We start from the raw sequence: 25,306 nt of genomic DNA, 5'->3' as shown, positions 1-25,306 counted from the left end.
AAGATTGAATAAAAATAAATAAGAGAGTTTGGGACTAAACCAAAACTCAAGAAAAAAAATCGAGCGAATAATAAGCAATTATATCATTAAATTTGAGACGTATTGATTTTGAGTTTGATGCTAAAAAAGTTGTGGAAAATTTCTCATCGTGATGCTATATAGTATGGATTGATAATTCATAATTGTAAAACTATCTACACCCAATATTATGTAAACTCTTTTTTGAATGACAAATATATATTATATATTAAATATAAAAAGGAGATATCTCTTACAAGAGTCCAAACATATATACAAATTTGAGTACAAGAAGTACTCAGGTAGAGCGATAACAAAATCAAAGGATCTCTCCCATAGAAAAACAAGAGCAAAAATAAAACCACAACATAAACACAAAACTCCTAACATGAACACCCAACGACATTTGAACAAGAGGAAGACTATGAGTAGAACCCCTAAGTCAACCAAACTCTAGACAATATCGGTGCCAACACAAAATGGGTACTTGATCGCACTCATAGAAGGAACAATCGTGATGAGAATATTTTCCTAAGAACCACTTACAAGAGGTGAATTTAACCATATCCACCAACTGGAGCTCAAACGTCACCTTCCCCAAAAAGATACGAGCATTTCGGGATCTCCACAAGGACCACACAACAGATTGCAAGATTAATAAGAAACTTAACCTCTCGTTTGTTCCTCCACCTAAACCGAACATAAAACTAAGACCCGCTAGATCGGAAGGTAAAACCAACTCTGACCCCAACCACCTAAACACATGATACCACACCTGACATAAAAAAGGACATCTAACAAAAAGGTGATAAACCGACTCTACAGTCTCATTACAAAAAACACAAGAAATACCACCATAATCAACTATATTCTCCTTGAAAAGAGATTTTGTCGAGTCAGAATCCTATCTTGGAGCAGCTGCCAAGAGAAAACATTTACCTTGAGAGGAGACCAAGACTCCCATACCCTTGCAATAAGTTGCACAATATCTTATGACCTCTCGTCCACCACACTAGCTCTCATATGAAGAAATTTATAAGCTTATCTCACTAAATATTATATAAACTTTAGTGTTGAGTTTGTGAGGAGACAAACAAATGAGACATCCTATAGATTAACTGAGACGGCCACATCCTCAATTAGTTTCCAGGTCTTAGTAAATATACCAGATTGTATTGAACACATTTTAAATAATTCAATGTTATAAGCTATTTTCCTTAAAAAAAATTATGAAATAAAACCAAGGTAAATTATGAGTAGAAAACCATAAGTTAGCCAGCTTATCATCAAAGGTATTTCCGCCACTGAAGATATGAGAAACAATTGTTGCAAGAGAATGACCCAGTTTTTCCATCTTTTCAATAACACCAAAGAACCATATCAAAAGATTAAAGAGTAGATGCTATTAGTTCAACCTGAAAGGACGACAAAATACCAAGGTTGACAACAAAGGAACTGGAACCCACAAAATAAGCCAAGCTATACCTTTGAAAATGCCACCACAAAAAGTATATGTCTCCAAGAACCATGAGTTGCACTGTCAATATTACATTTAATCCAAACTGTAGGAGGGGAGAGACAATCAACTTGAATTTTGTTTTGAACATTCGTAGGATGGACATTTATTGACAAGAGTATACACGTATTAACAGAAATTAAAGACAATGCCAGAAAACCCAAAAAAAAAAAAATCACATTCAAAATCAAATCAAAAACATATTTTATCCAAAAGCTTTTTATTTTTGTGTGTGTGTGTGTAAAATTTGCTCCAAAGGTTATTACAAATATTAACGGGATAACAAAAGAAGTGTCAATGAAACATTTCATAATAGACTTTGTCAAACGCATGATTTTTGACCCTTACTTTTAGTGTAAGCCAAAATAAATTCATTTTCAAAGAGAAATAATGGTATTATATAAATTTGTGTTAATAATTCAAATTGACCCTCTAATATAGACAGAGTTTGAAAAATGACCATATAAAAAGAACACAAATTCTACTATATGTCATCTTAGATCCTTCATATTTTTGTCCTCCTATTTTTTCTTGTAGACATAAAGTCCAAAAATGTGACCTAGAGTTTGAATTTTTCATAATTTTTTACAAGAACGTGTAAGACGTTAAAATTCCGGCTTTTTTCCTAAAATTAAAATTTTTCAACAAAAGACAAATTAAATATGAACTTTTTTTTTTTTGATAAGCAAGGAACGTAGACAGACATCAAGAGGCATCATCGACATCCCAACTAGGTTGGCACCCCGAGAGACCCCCATCCTATGCCGCCACGCTCTAAAAAATTTATTAAAAAAGGGGGAAAAATAATTACAAAAGGAGGGGGGGACTAGACCAAAACCCTCAAAAAACAAAAAAAAGAAATGAAACAGAAAATAAACAGAAGAAACAATAAAAAGCAACCAAAAAACAGATCAAGGTAATCTGTAATTTGGAAGTCCACATCTATCCCTATAGAAATCAAGCCTTAAATCAAAAGGAAGAGTGTCTAGCCAGACTACACCAACACTGGAGTGACCCATAGAAGCCAACCTTATTTAAATTTAGTGTCACCCCGTGCACTGGATTTAGAAGTCTTCTTTGAAAGAACATGTTGGACCTTCAGTTTCTGCTTCTGATTTCTTGTAAGAACCGGCATAAAGCCTGCAGATGCGTTAGCTGCAGCTTCAGCTGCTGATCGAGCATCATACTCTCGGACTCTTTCCCACAAATCTAAACCATGCTGGATGTTCTTGCTAGGATGTACCTCTTGTCTTTCTAATGGAGCAGGACCCACAGGAATATTATTAACATCATGTGTTTCAACACATAAATTAGCTTCTGTATCAGTTGGCTTTGTTTGCATGTTTGCGGAATGTTCCAACGCCATAACATCCATAAATGATGACTGATGTGTTGCGACAGTGGCACCATCTGCAGAACCCTGTTGTGTATCATCTTGTGATTCAATGATTTCCTCAAGTACATGAACGGATGTGTTGGGCAGCCTTTCTTGATGAATTTCTGTGTCAACATTTCCTTCGTAGGTGAAAGTCATAACCTGAGCTTCGGCCTCATCAGCACACAAGTTGGCCTCCAATTGTAAAAATGCTTCAGTAGAGTTGATATCACGCGCTGGTACTGTCTTAGTAAGTGACTGTTGATGTTGTTGTGAAACATCAGTTGGTTGCTGAACATCACGTGAGTGTTGATGCAGTTGTGCGACATCACTTGATACATCATGTGGTTGCTGAATTTGTTGTGGGGGGGTTTCCACATTTACTGAAGGATCTGGCTGCGGAGTTGGTAGTTGAAACGCTGCAGATGAACCTATTCTGGAAGGGTTATCCTTTAAAGGAACCCATTCAATTCTTTTTGTTGGAACCTGTTTTTTCCCTTGTACTACCTTTTCCTTGTCTGTATTACTATCCTTTTCTTTCCGAGGGTAGAGCCACCGACAAGCAGTAACGACATGGCCTATGTTTTGACAATGTGTGCAAAAATCCGGCATACGCTCGTAAACAACCTCAACAGGAAACGTAAAGCCTTCTCTTTCAACAATAATTTCATAAAAGATCTTGCGAGTAAAATCCATATCTACAAGAATTCTAGCATAATGACCAAACAACCGATTGGTAGTCACATTGTCTATTAGCAGCGGGGTGGCAACCGCATTTGCAATCTCACGGAGGGTTCTCTCCATCCAATACTCCTGAGGAAGCTCCATGAGTCGAATCCAAACCTGAGCATGGGAATTGCGTTGATTGTGCATGTTAAAATCCTTAGCCCATTCGAAAAGCCATAGGACACCAGTTTTCAAATTTACGGTGCCCGCAGCCCAGACATTTCTCTTGTCGTTCTCAGTTGCAAAGAAAAATTCATAATAGCCCCGGCCTAACGACGTCATGCTCCAGTTGGCTGTCGTTTTCCAGACTTTCTGTAGTTTTGTTTGAATGTCCTTTTTTGTATACGATTTATCGCCTTTGTTCAAAAGCAATTGTCCCCGCAAGTTATGCTTGCATACTGCCGTTCCTTTCTAGTAAACTTCTTGCGTGATTTTGATGCTAACTTGTTCCCCTCTAATTAAAGGCGGAGGCAGATTTTCATTGGATGTCGTTGTGTTGTAGCCGGTCAGAGCCTGTGCAAAAGAGACCGGCGGTGCAGCAGCTACAGGAGGTACTGCAGCCCTCGCAGCTGTGGGCAGGGGTGCTGGACACGACAACTCAGCCTGCCAGTCAAACATGGCAGCTGAGATCGTGAAAAAAAAATGGTAGAAGTTGAAAGCTGATCCAAAAAAAAAGCTAATTGAATTGACGGTGGAGGAAAGCTTTCACGTAACAAAGAGTGGAGGATTGGTGTTGTTGCTAACTTACGTAAGCCAATTGGATTGGTGTTGAATTGTTGTAAAAAATTGAAATGATTTCTTTGGAGCAATCAACAACAAGCACAATTAGTAGACAAGCAATTGGATAATTGAATTAGGGAAGCTGTAACGGTGAACAATGGAGGGGTGGCGCTCATGCTAGGCAAACCCTAGCAGAGCTTTTTTTTTAAATATGAACTTTTAAAGCACAAAAAATTAAAAAAACAAAACAAATGAAACCTTGATCTAGAAATCAAATTTTGAGTTGATTTTTTTTGCAGGGAAATCTATAAGAATACATAGGAGGTATTTGCAAGTTTCTGAGCAATCTAAAGAAGTCCTTCCTTATTTTAATTTTTCGACCTAAGCTTACAAAATTGCAATTTTGTTCCGAATAAGCATATTCTCACTGGTCAAATTATGCTCTCTAATTTTCTATTATGTTTATAATATCATAAGAACATCCACGAGTTTTCAAAAGAGGATGGATTAATTGTGAATTGATGTTCCCCATAAATATGAATTTTAAACAATTCAAAATTAATTCGTCTCTCATTTAAAATATTTAAAATTTTCATGATGAATGTACTTATGATATTCTAAACACGCCTACAAAAACTACAAAGTTGGAGAGCGAAATTTGATCTGTGACTGTGAGTACGTGCTTACTCTGAACAAAATTACTATTTTACACGTTTAGGTCGAAAAATAAAAATAAATCAAGGCTTCTTAGGAATGCTCGGAATCTTTATCTTACCTTCTATGTATTTTTATAAACGTTTCTATAGAAAATCAGCTCAAAATACGATTTCTAGGAAGATGTTTCCGTTGTTTTTTTTATTTTTATAGTTTCTGGCGGTTCAAAATTCATAATTATTTTGTCTTTTCTCCGAAAATTCTAATTTTATGTGAAAAACTATATTTTAACGTCCTATACATGCATGCATAAAATTATGAAAAAATTGAAAATTTATGTCACTTTTTTGGGTTTTATGTCTATAACAGAAAATATGAGAGAAAAAATAGGATAAAACTTAAATTACATGGGTAGAATCTGTGTTGTTTTTACAAAGTTATATTTCATATTTCGTGTATATTACATGATCAATTTCAACAATTAACTCTAGATTATTTTAGTTAGACAAAAGTTCAAGTGGTAATCTAAATTCAATTTGAAATCACCAAATATATGACCTAATATTTGAGTATTTCTTGAATTTTGGAGTATTTTTTCTTCCAAATTATAGGTTTTTACATAGTTATGCCACTTATTTATGAACTAGAGTGTTGACCCGTGCGACGCACGGGTCTTGTCGACTATAATAGAGACTAATGAATAATCTTTATCCCATAAGATGATGGATCGATCAATAAACGTAAATTAGAATATTAGAGATACAATATTACGATCAAATTTGTCTTACTATGTCCTTCAATGACACTTGAATCTTATCAAATTTTACATTTTAGTTTTGAAAAACTAATCAATTAAAGAATGTTATTTTATTTTATCACAATATAATATTGAGGCATTATCTTCTCATTTTTTTAAAATTATAAAGAAAAAGATAAAAAGAATACAATATTATATTATTGCACAGGTCAATTTTATTTATTACTTTTATAGTTAAACATCAAAAATTAACTTGTAATAATTGTTTTAAATTTCTACTAACATGAAAAACAAAGTCACTTCAATTAATAGAATTTCTAAATCACACGTACAACTCTAAAAAGAATAATTACACTTTGATATTTACTAAAAGTAATAATATATTTTTCCAACCAAATACATATCATATCCAACCAAATAAAAGAGATCTTATACAATGGATTAATTATTTTGAAGATGTGTGCTTGGTTGAAGGACTATGTATTTTCCAAGGGGTATAGCAATAGATGTAATTTAATGCAATTCATTGTTCCTATCAAAAAGTTTTGAATTTCAAATTGAATAAGTGTTGGAAGGAAATAGTACATAATTAGGGTTAGCACTTAGCAATTAATGTGAATCATTTGGAGGGAATTTTCTAGGTTTAGTTGCTGCAAAAATTAAGGTAGTCGAGTATGCATGAAAATTAGGGTATTACATAATTAGGGTTAGCACTTAGCAATTAATGTGAATCATTTGGAGGGAATTTTCTAGGTTTAGGTGCTGCAAAAATTAGGGTAGCCGAGTTTGCATGGAAATTAGGGTATTCTGTTTGTAAACGTATTAAATAAGTGTATAAAATATTGTCAAAAAAAGGCAACAGAATAGGAATGAAATTGGTGCGATGCATTTTTTTTATAAGTATTAAATAAGTGTACAAAATATTTCTTTCAAAAAAAAGTGTGCAAAATATTGTCAAAAAAAAAAGCATGAAATTGGTGCGATGCATTTTTTTAGTATTAAATAAGTGTACAAAATATTGTCAAAAAAAAAAGGCAAGAGGATAGGAATGAAATTGGTGCGATGCATTTTTTTAGATGGAATTTGTTAGGTTAAATTACTGAATCTAATACAGTAAATGAGCGGAAAAATATTAGGTTAAATTATTGCAGACCTAACAAAATTAATAAATAAGGATTCTTTACATAATATTAAATATATCCTATGCTGAAAAAGAAAGATCGTTAAATAAAACTAGTTTGATGCAGTGCAGGTCATGTTATTAGGCCAAGCCATTTATGAACAGAAGTTAATGGTGGCCAATTCTGTTGGAATTCTGACCCACCGTTATAAATGGCATCAAAATTTCGATGGAAGTTATATTAGAAGGCAAGATGACACAACAATTTTTTATTTTAACCGTTAGGATTTTGTTAATTATTTGAGTCCAATAACTTAGTAACATGATACAATATCTTTTGTTGCCAAAACCATAATTAATACAATTTTTCTTTTGTTGATAAAATTTACAAAACAAAGATTGAAAATTATATATTAAATCGGCTCTAAATTGTTTCTTGACAAAGTCCATTTTATTTAAAGGATTCTAGACATAATGCTGGTTGGAGTTCGAGGTATTTTATCCTGTCGTCTTAAATAAAGAAGCTATTTTATCCTGAAAATAGCTTCATTTAATTAAAGATCAATTCTATGATTTTTTGTTGTTGCTTTATTTTACTTATCTTTAGCTTGCAGATGACACCCTATAAGTTGCTAGGCTAATTAAAATAGCTTCATATGATCAAATAATGCATATATCATGTAGTTAATTTTGTAGTGAATTGAGTTAGTTGCTAGGCTAAAAGTTAACTTTTGCAAGAGTTGCTTGATGTGACACAATTTACTCTTCAATGGAGAATTAACATTTAAATGGTAAAAATTTGTAAATACTGATGTAATTACTTCCATAATTCAATTTATAAAGGTGAAAGCGATAAGAGTTGTTTGCATAAGAGTTGTTGATTGCAAAGAAAATAAAATAAAGTGAACAATGCGTGCTTGAGCAATATAAGTCTCTTGGAGTTGTCCTTAAGCAGTGGAAGTCTCTTAGTAGTGGACCTTGAGCAAAGAAGTCTCTTGCAAGGGTTCTTGAGCATTGGGAAGTATCTTAGAAAAGTCCTTGATTAATTGTAATCTAGTGCGATTATAATAAAAACCTTTGGAAGTGCAAGGGGACTGGACTACTCTTGTGTTATGAGAGGAACTACTCTCTCTCTCTCTCTCTCTCTCTCTCTCTCTCTCTCTCTCTCTCTCTCACATCTTTGTCTTCTGTATTCCGCTGTACTCAGAATTTGTACTCATCAGATTCTGATAAGCTCAAAACACTCGGAAAAAGAAAATCAGAAAAAGCCAACACAATATTCAACCACTCCTTCTTGTGTTTCTCTCACCTTTACAATATACCATAGAGAAGCAATGCAAGTATAAAAAAATAACATCAATGCATGAGTGTGAACTTAAGCACACATTCTTCATCTTTATACATTAGTTTCCAAGAACAATAGAATTCACTGCATCCTTCTTCCAATGCTTGTCAGGTGACTCTCTTTGAGCAAGATCCTACTCTAAGTCTTCGAACACAACTATTTAGTAACAGTGAGCCTTTTCCTGTTGATATTCATATACTCAAACCTATGAAGCACGGACACGGACACCAGATACGACACAGACACTCACACGTCGACACCGCTAATAATTTAAGAAAATTACATAATTCAGTGTAATTATGTGTCGGTATCATGTCAATGTTGGACACGATACGTGTCCGACACCAGAACACACCTAATCTGAGAAGTGTTCGTGCTTCATAGACTCAAATACTTGTAGAAACTATGCTCATTCTAAGACCTTAACCTAAGCTCATCCAACTCCATTTCAATCATGGCTCTTGAAGTTGCTAAGAAGAAGTGGACAATCATAATCCTCTTCCATATACAATATCACAAAATTCACTGTGAACATTAATTTGCCCACCTGAACCAATACATGTTTGATCACTTTTTAAGACCAAGTGCAATGATGATGAATGATGGTGTTGAAAGCATGATTCAACACTTGGTCAAGATGCAATGGAGTGTTGAAGTTGGGGAAAATGATGTCGAGGAAAGAGGAGTTGAATGAGTTCAACACTAGTTGAAGCCTGTGCCGAGGGACACGTGGCGCGCTAGCTATTGTTGGCCAAAACTGGCGCGTGTGGCACCCGCGCCGACAGGAGCGCGTCATGCTGCAGGACGCGGAGAGAGAAAATGCTTTGTGGATAAGTGGGTGACACGTGGCTGATTCTGATTGGCTGTCTGGATTTTTCCCATCTTTATTATTTGAACTCAATTATTTCATTGCAAATTAATTTTTTTTATCAAAATTCATGATTTTTTTGTCTATAAATAGAGACTTGATTCATTTGATTTGGACACAGCAAAAAAAAACCAAGTTTTTCACTATTTTAATCTTATTATTATCTTTCTATTAACTTTTTTTTTATAAAAGTTTTAAACTTCTTTTTAGTGATATGGATCCCAATAATAATCATTTCAACACCCCGAATTCTTCTAATTACCCAATAATAATCATTTAAACGAAGTTTTCCACTATCTTAATCTTAGTTTATTGTATTGCATTTTAAGTTAAGAAAATAGAAATAAATTATTAAAATAAATTTTGTTTTTCCAAAAAAAACTAAAAAAATAAATTGTTAAGTGTTTATTATTCTAATTTAATTATAATCGATAATTGTAATTTTATGTAATAAAAAAACAAAAATATAAAATTAAATAAGAATATGAAATAAAAAGTGGTGGGGTAGAGTATTGAATGAAAAAACCATTGGAGATGGTAAAAGTTGAATGAGTGTTGAATAAGAGAGAGAAAATGATGTGGAATGTTGGGAAGAGAAAAAATGGGTGTTGAGAGTGTGAACCATTGTAAGAGGTATTCTTCCATGGTCACAAGACCAAATCAATAATGTTTGGACACACATAAAAAAATTTTCTTCAAAATATTCAATCATCTTTTTTTATCAATTTCCTCCTTATTATTAAAAAATATTTCTTTACGTGTGTGTGACCAAACACTATTTCTTTGGTCCTGTGACCATATTAGAATTTCTCCCGTTGTAAATGGTCTAATCATACTTATTATACTTATTTACAACTGTAAGACTCATCTTGGTCAGTCTCACATTGCTCTTCCCCCTGCACTTTTCGCTCGTGCCCTGCAGCCATTCCAAAAATGTCCTTGCGTTAGTTAACTAACGCAAGTGTTAAACTTTGCGCTACTTAACTAACGTTCCGTGAGTTAACTAGCGCAGCGTTAGTTAACTCACACTACGTTCTGTCTTAAACAAGGCAGAACACCTCATTTCCTCATTTCTCATATAAAATCAAAAAAAATCTCAAAAATATCTCTCAAATCACCCAAAACCAAAATTCCTTCAAGTTCAAATCAAACAACACTCCAATAACAAGTAAGTTTTCATAATCAAACATCATTAACCATTTATGTTTATATGTTAGATTTTTTTTCTTAAATTAATTTTTTTTAGATTTAGGGTTTGTTTAAATTTTGGTTTTTTTGGCAAGAAATCATACAATGTTTACATGAAAATGACTTGTGTTGCTTAAATGTTTAGATGTTTGCATGTTTATGTTGTAGGTTTTGACTTGTAGAGAATTTTTTTAGATTTAGGGTTTGTTTAAATTTTGATTTTGCTTGCAAGAAATGATACAATGTTACATGTAAATGACTTATGTTGCTTAATTGTGGTTAGATGTTTGCATGTTAATGTTGTAGTTATCATTTTTAGGGTTTATGTATAATTTGCACTTCAAGTGTTTGATGAAATGTTTGAATGAGTTTTTCATTGATTATTTTTGATTTCTTATTGTGTAGATTTGAATAAATGGTCGGGTGGATCGACGTTCATGCCCAATTCAACAGCGGAGAACTTCATAGGTTGAAGGTTCAGTGCCTTGGTGTAACGTTAAAAGGTCTCAAGGATGAACTGGATGAATTCAACCAAGGAGTCAACCCCGGAGACACAAGGAGGGTGGAATACGTTCGGTATAAACGTCCAACGCTCGACGAGGGGAGAGTATCATTCACTTGGGTGGAATTAAAGAACGACGAAAACGTGACGAGCATGTTTTGGGAGCACAGCATGTTCCAGTGGATCGATATGCGGGTAACGTTGCTGAGATCAACAGAAGATATTATTAAGAGTCTGATTCCGCCAGAAGATCGTGATTAGGTAGGGAATGCACCTTTCAACTACAACAATTGTCTTCCTTTGAATGGGGTAATTCAAACTTGCCAAACGGAGGGACTCCAACATTCGCCCGACATTCCCATTGTTCCTTTCAAAGGATTAAATTCTTGTTAGGCTGGTTTAGATGAAGGTATTGAAGTGTCAAGGGATGGACCTCATTCTTTTGACACTTGAATACCGTCATTTAAACCAAACATAACAAGAATTTAATCTCTTGAATGGAACAATAGAAATGTCGGACGAGTGTTGGAGTCCTGCTGTTTGGCAAGTTTGAATTTACCCCATTCAAAGGTAAGACAATTGTTGTAGTTGGAATGAACATTCCCGAATGTAATGTAATGTAATGTAATGATAGGACATATTTATGAACATATATAGTTGACATACATGTCGTTTATGTAATGTAATGCAACTTTTATTCGAATTTATTCAATACACAATTTTTATTCTAATTCATTTATTTACTTTATTTGAATTTATATCTACCATAAATAGGGTAAAAAAAACATGAGAAAACTTAACAACAACGTGCAAAACCAATTAAAATGCATTGAACAAAGTCAAAAAAACGTGTGTTCTTGAGCTCCAACCACCGGCCAACTTGCGTGAGTTAACTCGCGCACATGCCAGTGGTGTGTGACTTAACTCACGCAAAGATTATAAGGTGTGTTAGTTAAGTCACGCAGCGTGACTTAACTAACGCAGGGGCTTTATTGAATTTTCAGTTGGGTGCGGTTGATAAGTGCAGGGGGATGAGCAGAATTCTTCTCCTTCTATCTTCTACATTATAGACAACGAGATGAGGTTGAGGCATGTTCTTATATCACATAAGGGATAGTATAAAACTCCTGATCAATGGTTTCCCGATATAACAAGGTATAGTGAAACTATCGGGATCTTTAATCTTCTAAGGGAGCTTCCTTTGAAAAAAAATCCACTACAATTCTCGGCCAATGCCATATATTCATCATAATTTGGTTTTCTCATATGTGATGCTTGTGTGTAAAAAATCATGGTAAAATAAGTTTTCAACTAAAAGATATTTTTCAACTGAAGAACCTTTATGATGGTGGAAAGCAAAAGAAAAGTGGGGGTTTAAATTGTGATTTCATGTTTTAAAAATTATTTTTGGAAACTCGCAATTACAGGACTCCGAGTATCCACACAAAGATTTCACGAAACAATTATATTTTTTAAGTCCATTACTTCCATCACTTACCCAGCTATAACCCATGGTGATCACTCTACTAATTAATCGTTATCCAATCATGATGATCCTAGCACTTACCCGGTTGCCTAACCATGACGAGTTACCTAACAATAACCATGACTTTGACCAATCTACTCCGTCTTCTCACACATATGTGAGGTCCCAAGTGTTTAGAGGCTCTATGAGAAACATTTACACAAATTACACCACCGATCAACACCGATAAAAATACAAGGTCATAGTGGGCGGTACTATGGTTGTTAACGATAAAAAATATATTTAAAATGTGAGTTTCAGGTGGTTTGCCACTTTATCTACATATTAAAAATATTTAAATATCTATTTTCAAAGTGTAAATGTTGAGTTTTTTCTTTTCTCATCATTGCTTGTCTTATATGTCAAAAAAAAAAAACACTCTGTCTTATAATACATACATAAAATAATATTGGTTTAAATATATTTTGATCTCCTTATTTAAAAAAATAATATGTTTTGAAGCCCTCATTTTAAAAACTTGATTTTCTGAATTTTCCACCACATTCCTACTTTGGGGTGATTTTTGCTGACGTGGCTTATTCCTGAATGATGTGGATTATTGCAACAACATCAATAAAAAAAATGTCACATCAATAGAAATGACAACAAGCCGGCCCTAGTTTTCTAGTGAGAGAAACTCTAACTTCTCTCTAAACTTTCTTTCTCCTTCGTTCATCGAGGAGGGGTGGTTTTAGGTCATTTTTTGACCTAGAATCACCCATCTACATCTTTTTTTCCCTTTTCTTTCAATCTAAATAAGTGGTTTTCACATATATCAAGTTTTTTCTTTTGTGTTTTTTTGTGATTTCGTCGTCTAAGTGCGGCGTTGTGTTGTTCGTCGTCTTGTGCGGCGCTTGATTTCGCGTCTTGTCGCGGTGTTCGTTTAGTTCCTATATCTACATCAGTCAATTACAAATTCAACCAATGATTTGGGCGTCAACGTTGCAGATCCGGAAGCATGGGTATTTCGGTGAATTAGGTTTTATCATATTATTTGTAGGCATTTTGCCGTTATATGCTATTAACTTGGGTGTTGTGAGTTTGTTCGTAGATTCACCCTTTACGTTTTTAGCGATGTTTGTATCTGATGTACTCTATCGATTTAAATGAATGAATATCCTTTTGTTTTTGTCAAAAAAAAAATGACTAAAAAATGGAATAAGGTAAAAAAAATATTGAAATTGTAGACAAAAGATCAGTTTTTAAATCAATTATAGAGAAGATGCATTACTGACTCAATACGTATATGTCCATCATATTTGGTATTTCACAGCCTAACATATACCGGATATATATTTTCTAAAGAAAAAAGATTACAAAGTATATACCACAAGTCCAAAACCCTAAAAAAAATCTTTTGCTTCTCCTTTCTCTCTCTACACGATAGGTATTTTTTTTTTTTTAATAACGATAGGTATTGTATTGTATTGTATTGAACTGTATTTTTAAACCTGTAAAAAAGTGATACATTATATAATATGATATTCTTAGGGTTATGCATGATCCGCAGCAGAATACTATATAATAAAAAATTTGGATGCTATGCTATAATGTAACGGCATTGACAGCTTACTACAGAAATATATAATAATTTAATAAAACTGATAAGGAACAGTGGTTGAGTACATATACGTATTTTGTGTATGAAGTAAGGGATATATTCAATTCATAGCAATCTCATTATACCAAAAAGCAATTAGTACATAACCAACATTTTTTTTTTTTTTTGAGGTGGACATAATCAACATGCATGTACACCAGAAAAATAAATGAGATATATAGTGGAAAACAAAGTTAACATTTCTCAACATACATTTCTCTCTTAGCTTGGTGAATTAAGGTTTGAATTAGGGTGGAAATAGTTGACAATATTTAATATCCGACAATATTTTGAATAGGATTATCTTAAATGAAATAAACCTTTAAGAAACCAAACAAAGTTAACATTTTTTTACTATTCCGATTATTTTTAAAATAAGTTAACATTTTTTAATTTGTTCTAATGAAATATTTTAAACTATCCAAACGAAGTTTATTTGTCAAAAATTAATAGAAAAAGAAAAGTGAAGTTTTATCACTTGATTGATAGATTTACTCATCCGGTTGACACTGTTAGTCTTTTTTTTTGACAAAAACAAAACAATATTCTTTCATTCAAATTCATAAAGTACATAAGATACAAACATCGCTAAAAACGTAAATAGTGAAACTGCGAACAAACTCACATCACCAAAGTTAAAAGCAAACAACGACAAAATGCCTACAAATAATATGATAAAATTTAAGTCACCAAAATACTCATGCTTTCGGATCTGCAACGTTGACGCCCAAATCATTGATTGAATTTGCAATTGACTGATGTCGATCTTTCAATAGGAACTAAATGAACACCGCGATAAGACGCGCAATCAAACGCCGCACAAGACGACGAACAACACAACCGCACTTAGACAGCGAAATCACAAAAAGAGCAAAAGGAAACACTTATATGTGAAAATCACTTATTTAGATAGAAATAAGAGGGGAAAAAGATGTAGATGGGTGATTCTAGGTCAAAAAATGACCTAAAATCATCCATCCTCGATGAATGAAGGAGAAATAAAGTTTAGAGAGAATTTGGAGTTTCTCTCACTAAAAAACTAGGGCCGGCTGTTAAATTTATCATAGTAATAGTCAAATGGAAAATAAATCTACTATTTTATTAAAATTTATCAAAAATATTTGACAAAAAGAAATAATAAAAATAGTAAGCTTTACCTTTGGATCATATCTATATTAGATGCACTCTATCTCTTGTGCTGCTACTATCATTTACATTTTTTTTCTAATAATCTAGTGACTAGAAATTCTTACATTTAAGACGAATAAATGGATAATTCAAGGTTTGAATCCCTACATATATAATATAATGTTCATACCAATTGAGTTATGCTCACAAGAACAATATCATTGATATTTTGTATGAGTAAAATTATTGTAAATGTGTTTGCTTATTAGTTAAATTTATATATTTGAAATGGATAGAATAATTGTTTTAGTTTAGACTAAAATATCCTTATATTTAATATAACTTTAAATATTATATGGCTTAAAAATGTAGTTGATACTTTTCTTGCATTAAAATTTCTTCAATCTATATGTCGAAACAAAACATGCCATTTTAACATATCTCCCCTCCCTTATTTCTTCTTCTCCATTAAAATCTCTAATCTCCCTTTCGTTGATAAAAAAAAAAACATGAAAATATTAAAATCATTTTTTTAACCATTGTTTAGATGAGTTGGACTTCGAGGCTCAAAGACCTCAACGTTTAAAGAGCACTTGATGATAGATCATGCACTAAAGAGGTCATCACATCAACAAGAAGAGTTGAATTTACGACTTTGTAGGTGAGTCAACTCCTTACCAACTGAAACAATATTTATTGGTGATTAAAATCATATATGCCAATCAATTTATTTTTTTAGGACATATGCACATACGCACTTGTTTATGTGAATCAGAAAAATATAGTTGTATAAAGAAACATAAAATATTATATTTCTTTTTTTGAAATAAAACATAAAATACTATATTGTTAAATAATTCTTGTAGATAAGTACGTCAATGTATCGCCTCAAAAAGAAAAGTACTCTAATGGTAGGCTGCAACTAATTGCAAATTGCAATATGACATAGAAAACTTTAAAACGGAATTATGCTTTTTTTTTAAAGAAGAATTATGCATTTCTTATCGGGTGAAGCATATCTATTTAATTTAATTTGTAAAATTGTATAGGGTGGTCTATTTTGATATTTTCAAAAATTAATTAATCCTTACCACTCACATACTCCCTCCATTTTTAATTGTCGTACTAATATCTTTGTAATAAAAATTTGATATTCTCCATATATATTTTTTTGTGGTAGTCGAGGTTTGAATCCTAACCTTGCATATATTATGCATACCAACTGAGTTAAGTTCATGAAGACATATCCTCCATATGTTTTAACATATGCGAAGGAGTTAATCATATTTTACCTTATTGTGAAAAACGTTAGCGTAGCATGGAGAAAGAACAAACTCACTTCATTTTTCATTTTTTATTTATAGAAACAAATTAAATTTCTTTAAAGGTAAAAAATAATTATGTCACTGCAGACTGACCTTGCAGACAAGGAAATTACTGAAAATAAGAATAAAAAATTGGTTAGTGCAGTTATCATATATTCATTTTTTACAAGAACAAATAAAACGTATGCATATGCATTCATTCATTCAATACGTAACATTTTTGTGGATCTTGCTGACTTTATATTTACAAGAGACATTTTATTTTTACATGTAGACAAAAGGTTTAATTCACATGGGAGTATGCATGTGATTTGAATGTACACTTACATCTACTTCTGTCTACCATGTGGATTAACCCTTAGATTTTTCTGTCACCAGCTAAGCAATCCACCAAGTTGATTCTTTTTTTTGTCCCCCTCTCTACATTAATTTTCTACTCTTACCCTTCAATATTGTTGTCCAAGTTAATCAATAAATATGTCACAAAATAATGCATACCACAATATATTTCAATGACTGGAAATAGGTTATACTCCTACAATGTAGCGAATAAAAGTTTGAATCATGTATGAAGAGATGTTTATATTTAATTTTTGTCCGACATAATTACTTAGATTTTTGAGATGAGAAATAATGTTTGAATAGCAGTTTAAAGAGTTGCTCATATTTAACGTGTGACAATGTCTTGAATATGATTAACTCTCGTGGATCAAAATTGAAAAAAACCCAAATAAAAAACGATGGAATTTAGGTTTAATCACTAAAAGGATTCATCTTCCTAACTCCTTTTTTAATGTAACAAGTTAGACTCCCACAACATAACGAAGAAATTAAAGTTTAATCCAACATAAAAAAGATATTCATATTTTATTTGTGTTTGGCAGAATGGTTTAGACTTCCATAATATGATGAACTAATGTTTAAATATCAGTTGAAAGAGCTGCTTATATTTAACGATATCTTTAATATGATTAACTCTTGTGAATGAAACTTAAAGGAAACCCAAATAAAAGGAGATTGAATTTAGGTTTCATTATAAAAGGATTGATCTTCCTAGCTCCTTTTTAAATTTCTTTCACTTTATTTAAGATCAAATTGTAGTTGCAAGTTGGAGAACCAAGCCATGATCGATGTATTAAAAATAATATACTGCTAAAATTATTTTTAACTTTTTATGAATTTCTCTTTACACTTGCCTCTTTTATTTTTTTTCCTTATAATAAGCATTAGAGTGATATACATTGTACAATGATTAATTTTGAGCCGCTATATTTAGTAAAAAATATTATACATCTAGCTTTAAATTTATGGACTTTTTCTCCACTTGAGTTATTTTTTCTTTTTCACAAGTTATAATGATAACATTGTTTTGTATAGAACCTTCCCTAGTGGAATTTTCAACCTCTTTTTTTTTTCTTCATTTTATTCCCAAGAAAGCTTGATGTGGCATATAAATGTCACCTTTAAAGCTTGTACTACGATGTAAACAACTAAGAAAACATGGTATAGTGGAGAGTAAATTTTAAGCAATCATAACCACGTGCAAAAGTTAGAGTTTTTAATAATAATCACATTATCACTTCTCACTTTTAAACTACCGTAAAAAAAGGTATATCGTAGATTCATTGGAACATGAATGCATGTGTGCATATACCATAGTGAAATTAATAAGGAAAAGTTCATCACACTCCGTTACTTAAAAATGATTTAACAAATTCGCTTCAAAAAAATGATTTAACAAATTGTTCACCATCACATTATTCTTTAATTTTTATTTTTATTTTTTGGACTATGTTTATATCCATCCAGTGGTGGGGCCAGGATTATTATAAAGCATTGGCAGAAAAAAATTGCAACACATTTATAGGGGTTTATATAAGAAATTGCCAAAAATTTGGGTCGGAGCCTAGGCGAGTGCCCGGGGTCGCCGTGCCTTATAATCGCCCATGTATCCATTCAATCTTTTGTTTTTCATTTTTTCTTTAATAAATCTTTAGCTTTGAAAAAAATATTTAGTTTCTCTTAGAAATCGTGATTGGGTCTAACAGAACTCCACAAAACTAACTTGTGAGGTGACTATTGCCCTTTACCTATAAACACATGTTCAGATCATCTTTTGTTTGATGTGAGACTCTTTAACACACACCCTCACGACCATCACTATTGGGTTTGGTTCGTGTACATAAATAATGGGTGGTCCGATAGCGGAAACCTAATAGTTGATAGTCCAATGGATCATAATGAAGGCTCTGATACATCTTAGAATTGTGGCTGGCCAAAAACAACTCCACAAAACCGACTTGTGTGGTGATGACTGCCCTTACCTAAAAAGACATGTTCAATCCATCTTTTGTTCGATCTGAGACTCTGTAGCAGTTTCTTTATATCTTGCTCAATTTTTTATGAGAAATGATATTTTGACAACCACTTTTTGACAACTTTTGGACAACTTTCTCTCTCATACTCACATGATATTGTTATCCTCTCTCTTCCTTTTTCTCTCTCCATTGTTTTTGACCAATAAGAAGTGAAAAAAACAAGGTTGTCAACAAAGTTGTCATCAAATGGATGTCACAATATCATTACTCATTTTTCTATTCTAGGACACCAAAAAATCCTTAACAATCCCAAGGTTAAATTAGGGTTATAATTATTTTATGGGTAATTATTTAAAAACCATACTAAACAACAATTGCTAAAGCTATGTCATTATCATATTGCCTGCTCCTAATGAAGTTTTTGTTTTGGTCTGTGCCAACCCTAATTAAAAGTTTCAAGATCAACACTTATACAAAGAGGGTGACAGTAAATGGGCCACAATGTGGGCCCTAAGAAAGAAAGCACTCAAAGCCCATATTGAGCAAGGAAAGGTGGAGGACCCATGTGCCCATAAATTAACTTGGTGAAAGAAAGTGAGAGTGCTACGTAACACAAGAACTAAACTCCTCTTGTGTCCGCTTCTTTCTCTTCTCATATTCAAATTATTAATTTAATAATTTTTTTTTTTACCTCAACTACAAAGTTTTATTTTTATTTTATTTGCATTCATATCTATTTCTATGATGTAATACTTATGGATAATAGGATAAGCTTTAAATGCTTGTTGCCAATGAACACTACGCAAGTTTCATAATTTCCTATCCCTCTCTTTGGATTGTATTCCGTTAGGAATCTACACATTTATGATTTAAGATATCATCCCAATCATTTTTTAAAAATATTAATTAAAATAAATACAATAGAATGTAAATAAAAAGACAATTCAAAAAAATAAAAACATCTAACTAATAACTCTAAAAATATATAAAATTGTCATTCAAAATATAATGCTTCATATAAAAAAAAATTAAAAATTATCACGACAAACAAAATAATTTTTTTTACTAGAGTAAATGTTCGTAAGTTTTTCACGACAAACAAAATAATTATCATTAAGGACTTTTGGCATGACATGAAGGATGATATTATGCGTTTTGTGTCAGAGTTTCACCGCAATGGTAAATTGACAAAAGGTATCAACGCTACTTTTATTGCTCTAATTCCTAAAGTGGATAGCCCCCAGAAGCTTAATGACTTTCGTCCTATCTCATTGGTGGGGAGTCTGTACAAAATTTTGCCTAAACTGCTAGCTAATAGATTGCGTCGGGTTATTGCTTCTGTTATTTCGGACTCTCAGTCGGCTTTTGTCAAAAATAGGCAAATTTTGGATTGGATTCTGATAGCTAATGAAGTTGTTGATGAGGCCAGTAAAAAGAAAAAAGATCTTATGTTGTTCAAAGTGGATTTTGAAAAGGCGTATGACTCGGTAGATTGGGGCTATTTCGACTCTGTTTTGGGCCGTATGTCCTTTCCTGTGTTGTGGAGAAAGTGGATTAGAGAGTGTATCAGTACAGCCACAACGTCTGTTTTAGTAAATGGCAGCCCCACAGATGAGTTCCCGCTCAAGAGAGGGTTAAGGCAAGGTGATCCATTGTCTCCTTTTTTGTTTTTGTTGGCGGCTGAAGGCCTAAATATTTTGATGAAATCGTTGGTTAAGACTCAGTTATTCAGTGGTTACAGCATTGGGGAGGTCAATCCGGTTGTTGTCACTACTACAAAAAACCCCTTTTATAGCATTCATTTGGGGCGTTTAATAGCGCTTGTCAAGCGCTAAGAAAGCCCCCGCTATTATAGGTCAGAACCCTTATAATAGCGCTTTCTAAACGCTATTAAATAGCAGCTTTTCAATAGCGCTTTCAGGAAAGCGCTAATATAGCCCTATTTTTGTGCTATATTTAAATAGATGTTTCTTAGCGCTTTGGGAAAAGCGCTAATAAAAGTCCTAATTTTTTTTATTTTAAAAATCAAATCTACAACCAAAAGCTTCATAATAAGATACTGACTTGACAAAAAATATATATACATATTATAAACTCTAGTAATCCATTAATAGAAATAAACAACAATAATGTGTTGATCACAAACTTAATTACAAATGACATCTAATGTACACTTGCATAAAAATGCAAAGTCTGTGCAGAGTACGTATATATAAACGATGACAAACCTAAAGTATCTTACAAAACCTTGGCTTTTTTTCTCCAATTTTCCATACTAATTGGAACCTCTCGACGAACGATGACTCCAATGTAACTGACAAAACATTGGCATTCTTCCCCAACTGGTTGACCTCAAGCATTCCAACTGACAAAAGGATAATATGAATGAGAAGGAGATAAAAGGTAGAAAAGAGAATTTCACATAAGCCCTACACCTCGCACTCCATTGGAGGCTCGTAAACTAATGTGGAACAATAAACAATCAACACCAAAACTTAATTGGTATAGTTATATTATATGGGAAGCAAAATACATGATCAGTTTTGCATATATCTATAGTTGACAGGTTATAACTAAATAAAAAACAACTATGTTAAGGAAAAGAACCAAAATAAGCTAGCAAACATGTGTCAATGAGTAAAATGAAATGATCATGAACGCACCAATGAGTGAAGCCTCCGACAAGTACTTTTTATTTACATTGTTTAAAATCTTTTCATTTATAGAATCAGCACATACTACAATCTCTACAAAAAAAAAATTAAGTAGAAGTTAAATCATTTCAATCATTGCCAAATTCAAAGATTTGAAACTTTATATGCCACATTGTTTACTAATCAAATTCTATTTTGTTTTTCCCCTGTAATTCAACAATTTTATTTAAACACGTTGAGATAATGTCAGGCTTATCTAAATTTGAATAAAAAATGAAAGATTCAAAGAGTGGCTTCAATATTTTATGTTCAGTCAATTTCTACACTTGTATCTAAAAAATTGCAGTAAATTCATTTTAGTTTAATTCTTATCAGTTCAGTTAAACCTACTTGATTTGAATGAATCATTATAGTTTTTCTTATACTATCTCTTCAACATGATCACACTTTTCCTAAATAGCCAATTCATTATTTGTATTTAGAGCTAGTATCATATCCTTTAAGGTTTCAGCTGCATAGACCAAGTTAAAGCAAAAGTCATGTAAATCTTTCCTTTATCTCACTTGGTGATATAACAACATGCAAACCAAAGAACCAAAAGACACAAACACATAAAAATACTATATGAAAATAGCCCCACATGTGTCTCACCTCCAATTTGCTGACGATACTTTGTTGGTGGGAACTAAAAGTTGGGCCAATGTCCGTGCTCTAAGAGCTGCTCTTATTATTTTTGAGGCTATGTCGGGACTGAAAGTGAATTTTCATAAGAGTTTACTTGTCAGGGTTAACATCGCACCATCCTGGTTGAATGAGGCCGCGTCTGTGCTAAATTGTAAAGTGGGAAAGGCTCCTTTCTTGTACTTGGGTCTGCCTATTGGTGGTAATCCTCGGAGATTGTGTTTGTGGGATCCTATTGTGAATCGTATTAAATCGAGACTGTCGGGTTGGAATAGCCGTTTCCTCTCTTTTGGTGGTCGATTAGTTCTTCTCAAATCTGTCTTGACTTCTCTGCCTGTCTATGCTCTTTCCTTCTTCAAAGCTCCGTCAGGTATAATCTCTTCCATTGAATCTTTATTTAATTAATTTTTTTGGGGAGGGGGTGAGGATCATAGGAAAATTTCTTGGATATAGTGGAGTTCTATTTGCCTTCAAAAGGAGTACGGAGGGTTGGGGGTAAAACAGTTGAAGGAATTTTATGTTGCCTTACTAGGAAAATGGTGTTGGAGGATGTTAGTGGATAAGGGTGGTTTTTGGTATAGAGTTTTAGTCGCCCATTATGGCGAGGTAGGTGGGAGGTTGGAGGATGGGAGCCGGAGTTGTTCTTCGTGGTGGCGGGAGGTGGTGAGGATTAGAGATGGGGGCGGTGGTGTTGGGGGCGGTTGGTTTGAGGAGTGCGTGACAAAGAAGGTGGGGGACGAGACTGACATGTTGTTTTGGTTTGATAGATGGTTGGGGTCGGTTCCTTTGTGTGTGTGATTCCGTAGGTTATTTGAGTTATATGAAAACAAGTCCATTACGGTGGCAACTTTGTTTTCTCTTGGAGTGGAACCGGGGGGGAGGCATGGCAGTGGAGGCGGAGATTGTGGGCTTGGGAGGAGGAAATGTTAGAGGAGTGTAGGACTTTACTCTTTGATGTTTCTTTGCATGTTGATGTTACAGATCAGTGGTTGTGGCTCCCCGACCCTTCTGAGGGTTACTCGGTTCGGGGTGCGTATCATGTGCTGACATCTAGAGACTTACCTCTTGCGGACTCAACAGCGGAGTTGATTTGGCATAGGCAGGTGCCTCTGAAGGTATCAGTTTTCGCATGGCGGCTGCTTCGTGACAGATTGCCCACTAAATCTAATCTGGTTTATAGAGGTGTCATCTCTTCGGAAGCCGCTTTGTGTGTTTCAGGTTGTGGTTCTATAGAATCGGCGCAACATTTATTGTTATCATGTTCTACGTTTGCTTCTTTATGGGCCTTGGTTCGCGATTGGATTGGTTTTATGGGGGTGGACTCCAATGTCTTGTCTGATCATTTTGTTCAGTTTGTTCATTCAACAGGTGTTAGTAAGGCTCACAAGTCGTTTCTTCAGCTCATCTGGCTTCTCTGTGCTTGGGTCTTATGGACTGAACGTAATAATAGGTTATTTAATAATACTATTATCCATATTCCCAGGTTGTTGGACAAAGTAAAATACTTGTCTTTAGGATGGCTGAAAGCCAAAAATGCCATCTTTATGTTTGGTACTGATAGGTGGTGGTCGAGCCTTTTTCAATGTTTGGGCATTGGCTAATGGTTTCTGCTTTTGTAAGACCTGAATGACACTGTGTATATTTGGGAGTCTCTATGGCACGTCTTGTGCTATTGAGATTCTTCTATTGTGTTAATATATATCTCATTTTTGATTGTTTAAAAAAAAAAAAAGTTTTTCACGTGAGTTTAACTCAATTGATATAGATATTACATTTTATTACATCGATCGAGTATAAACTCTAAATTTTGTACTTGTGTAAATTTATAATCACAAGACTACTTAATCGGGAAAAAGTTCGAAGGTTCAAACTATTTAAAATAATAGGCTAAGATCGTAAAATTAAAGTGATAAAAATTTCAACCCACTCCATCAAAATAAACCGTAATATGGAATCCAATCTTCTTTATCATCCCTAATCTTCTCTTTATAAATCAGTACACCCCGAACAGAAATGAAATATCAATCACAAAGTCAAATGGGGATAAAGATGAACATAAGATAAAACAAAAAAGACCAAATAGATGATAAAAGTTGAAACGAAAGATAAATAAAAGCAACAAAGGGAGTCACTGTTTATAAGCCACGTCTAGCTTTATTAATGCCGTCATTGTTGTGTATTTGGTTTCTATTATTCACTTTTTTCATATTTCGATAACTAGTAGATAGGCTCTTGAGGTGTCCTAAGAATTTGAATTTTTCTTTTGGTTGGTAAATAAAATGGTAAGTATTTGACATAAAACTGTGACATTGAGTTTAAATAAACTTGAAGAAAAGTGTTCTATTTAACAATATCGACAATGTTAATTGAATTAGATCTTATTAACTTAGAAATTTGACTTTATAATCTTAAGAAATGGAGAATAAAATTTATTTATTTTTATAACAAATTTAATTTTTTTTATTAAACAGTTGTAAAATGATTATTATCACAACAACCGTTTATAATAGTTTATAATAGTTCTTTTTCAAAAAAAAAAAATAGATAACTACTCCCTCTGTCCCAGAATAAATTACCTAGTTTGACCATATTCTTATACTACTCTCTCCGGTCCTATTTATAAAAAACATTTGACTTTTTTGATTCACTGCATAAATGATGTATTTGGTCTATATTCTAGAGAAGTTACATCAATTACTTAATGAATCTAAAAAGTCAATTATTTTATAAATAGAATCGGATGGAGTATTATATAAAATGCTAACATGTCACTTAGGGCACATGTTAATGTACTAGACACAAAAATTTTGCATTAAAAATTATGCTAATTTATTTCTCAAGTAGTTAAATAATTCACGTGAATTAATTCTTTTCAATAAATACTTATTTTTAGAATCCTTAACTTGTGTCTTATGGCACAAGTTAGCAAGATCCATTATATAAAGACAAATGATAATATAAGATGTAGTTTGATTTATCTCTATAAATATTTTCAAAATATCAAAGTCTTATAAGTTTTGTTAATGCATAATTAAATATATTAAAGCTTAAATATATTAAAGTTTATAAGTTTTTTTAAAGAAGAAAAGGAGAGTGAGTGGAAAATAGTGGGAATTGGGAAATGTCTACATCTGGGTATTCATTGATTCCAATTATCTGGCGTCAGTGACAATAAATATCATTTAGGGTAAAGTTCAAAATTCCCATTTTAGGCAAAAAAGAGGTGCACACGCCACACGATATGTAACTATTGGAGCTTCTCAAAGGACACTATTCGTATATTCAT

At 33.0% G+C, this 25,306-nt stretch overlaps 2 protein-coding genes across 2 annotated transcripts; one reads left to right on the top strand and one right to left on the bottom strand.

Annotated features, from left to right (window-relative positions):
* Positions 1 to 2,564: 2,564 nt before the first annotated feature.
* Positions 2,565 to 3,917, bottom strand: LOC146914303 (uncharacterized). Its single transcript, XM_085721043.1, has one exon. It carries the CDS (start codon positions 3,915 to 3,917, stop codon positions 2,565 to 2,567), a length of 1,353 nt encoding a protein of 450 aa, XP_085577169.1.
* Positions 3,918 to 22,943: 19,026 nt separating this feature from the next.
* LOC146914302 (uncharacterized) lies at positions 22,944 to 23,621 on the top strand. The gene has a single exon (XM_085721042.1). The coding sequence runs from the start codon at positions 22,944 to 22,946 to the stop codon at positions 23,619 to 23,621; it is 678 nt and encodes a 225-aa protein (XP_085577168.1).
* Positions 23,622 to 25,306: the final 1,685 nt, after the last annotated feature.

Source organism: Medicago sativa, chromosome 6, assembly GCF_051527215.1.
Source record: "Medicago sativa cultivar Bolivia chromosome 6, Bolivia_mono, whole genome shotgun sequence".
In the NCBI taxonomy this organism is placed as follows: domain Eukaryota; kingdom Viridiplantae; phylum Streptophyta; class Magnoliopsida; order Fabales; family Fabaceae; genus Medicago; species Medicago sativa.
The sequence above is the reverse complement of the archived record's forward strand: the minus strand, read 5'-3'. Positions and strand labels throughout refer to the sequence as shown.

What these genes read in the sequence shown, in the direction of transcription:
- LOC146914302 (XM_085721042.1), top strand. Translation starts at nt 22,944, where the DNA reads ATGTTAGAGGAGTGTAGGACTTTACTCTTTGATGTTTCTTTGCATGTT.
- LOC146914303 (XM_085721043.1), bottom strand. Translation starts at nt 3,917, where the DNA reads ATGACGTCGTTAGGCCGGGGCTATTATGAATTTTTCTTTGCAACTGAG.